The sequence below is a fragment of the Myotis lucifugus genome, unplaced genomic scaffold (assembly GCF_000147115.1).
Source record: "Myotis lucifugus unplaced genomic scaffold, Myoluc2.0 scaffold_465, whole genome shotgun sequence".
Classification (NCBI taxonomy): Eukaryota; Metazoa; Chordata; class Mammalia; order Chiroptera; family Vespertilionidae; genus Myotis; species Myotis lucifugus.
In genome coordinates, this window is record NW_005871513.1 from 672,550 (window position 1) to 674,405 (window position 1,856).

General features: G+C 60.5%; 1 protein-coding gene across 1 annotated transcript in view; it reads right to left on the reverse strand.

Moving 5' to 3' along the window:
- Positions 1–1,568, reverse strand: part of CRAT (carnitine O-acetyltransferase) — a 14,601-nt gene extending 13,033 nt beyond the window's left edge. Inside the window, exon 1 of the mRNA XM_006103177.3 lies at positions 1,351–1,568. Within this exon, the coding sequence (XP_006103239.1) occupies positions 1,351–1,377 (27 nt within the window). The 5' untranslated portion in view covers positions 1,378–1,568. The remainder of the gene's footprint in view (positions 1–1,350) is intronic.
- Positions 1,569–1,856: the final 288 nt, after the last annotated feature.

Genomic DNA, 1,856 nt, shown 5'->3' on the forward strand with positions numbered 1-1,856 from the left:
CTGAAGTAGGAGTATCCTGGAAAACTTCTCCTTTCTCTCTGGGTCGGCCCAGAGCCAGGGAGACGGGCAAGAGGTATTAAAAAATCCCCCTGCTAGAATCTGTAGGTCTGTTTGATGAAGGAACACTTGGCTGGAGGGCAGAAACGGATGAGCTCTAAGTATACCACAGCCCTGAAATCGGGGTACTAGGGAGCAGACACTGGGAAAGACCAGAGTAAACAGTGGCCACCGGAGCCCTGCCCATCCTGCTTCCCTCTCGGGAGTCCTTCTAGGCCACCCTCCCACTGAGCCTGGTTCTCTCGAGTTGTTGCTCCTCCGGCTGGGGGCCAAGAGTGGGGGACTTTAGGCGTTAAAAACAAACCAAAGGACGCTGGCTTTGGGGTTGGACTAGATTTGAGTCACCAGGTCGAGGGGATTCTGGCCAAGTCTCTCCTCGCCTCAGTTTCTCCATCAGTAAAGCAATCAGGTCACCCAGTAGGTCCCGGAGGGTGACCCAGAGGCTGTCTGAGGGATGGGGACACAGCTCAGGTGGCAAGAGTGAGGTGGAGCCCTGAGGTCCTGGAAGAGCCTCTAGGCCAGAAGCCAGTGGACGGGGACTGTCAGTTCTCTGGGCCTGGCATGTCTGTTTGAACGATCTTGGCAAAGACAGAGGGAGATGCAAACAAAGATAGGCTTGGATTAGAGAGTAAAGGAATCCGAATCAGGGTACTGGTGCGTCTTGCTCCAGGCTGCCCACTGGAAAGGACTGGGGGGGGGGGTCAGTGTGGACAGGCCGGGGAGGGCCTGGCGGAGAGGGAGGGCACTGGGGCTGCCACCTGCCACCTCCTGCCAGCTCTCGGGACTTTCAGGGCAGCCCAGTTTGATGCCTCCACGTGAGTTTCTCTGGCTACAGACAACCCCCCCGGGACCATTTGAGACGTCCAAGGAAGCTGACCAGCTGGATGGGGTTGGAGAAGTGGCTCTGGCCTGGGCACAGCCGGCTGGGGTTGAGCGTGCAAAGGGTGTGTGAGTCAGAGAACAACAGTGACAGACTCCATGCCAGCCTGCCCCGGGGCTCCCGGTCTCAGGGCGGGGGTGCTGCCTGGAGCCGGGTGCCACTTCTTCCCCGGGTCGTTGAAATGTAGCGCTACAGGACCTGGTTCCACCCAGCCTCTGACCTTGAACCTCAGTCTCGTCCGCGGCCAACCCGGGGAAGCCCACCCGCCGATCCCACCCCCGCGCTGCAGGCCAGGCCGAAGGGGCCTCTGACAGCCTGTGGACCTGGTTCCCCATCGGGCAGAGCTGCAGGGCCCGCCCGCGCCGCCCGGGGCCCGCCAAGCCCCGCCAGGCCGGGCTCCCGGCCGCACTCACCACGGTCCTGACGGCGAATGCCAACATCTCCGCGGCCGGCCCGCGGGCTCACAGTCCGCCGCTGGGCAAAGTCCGCGCCGCCGCCGCCGCAGTGGCTGGGTCCCGCTAGGGCCTCCGGGCCAAGGTCGCCGAGTCACCGCCGCCAGCGGTCCGGGCGGCCCCGCGCCCACCCACCGGGCCGGGCTGGCGGCGGGGGAGGAGGGCTCCAGGCGCGTTCAACGGGCAGTTCCAAGCCCGAAAGGCAGGTCTCGAGTGTGGGGCGGGGCCGGAGCGCGGGACGGGATCAGAGTTCGAAGCGGGGGTGGGGAGAGTTGTGGAATTGTAATGCTTTTATGCAATCAAAAGCTGGATTTTTTTGATCTGAAGAATAGCCCGCAGCGTTTTGAAAATTAATATAAATGGAAATTCCTTGATAATCTATTCTGACATATACGCTTAGTTCAATATAGAACATGACGTGGTAGGGTTATGTGATTACATATATGTTTAACTATAAATCGATAAAA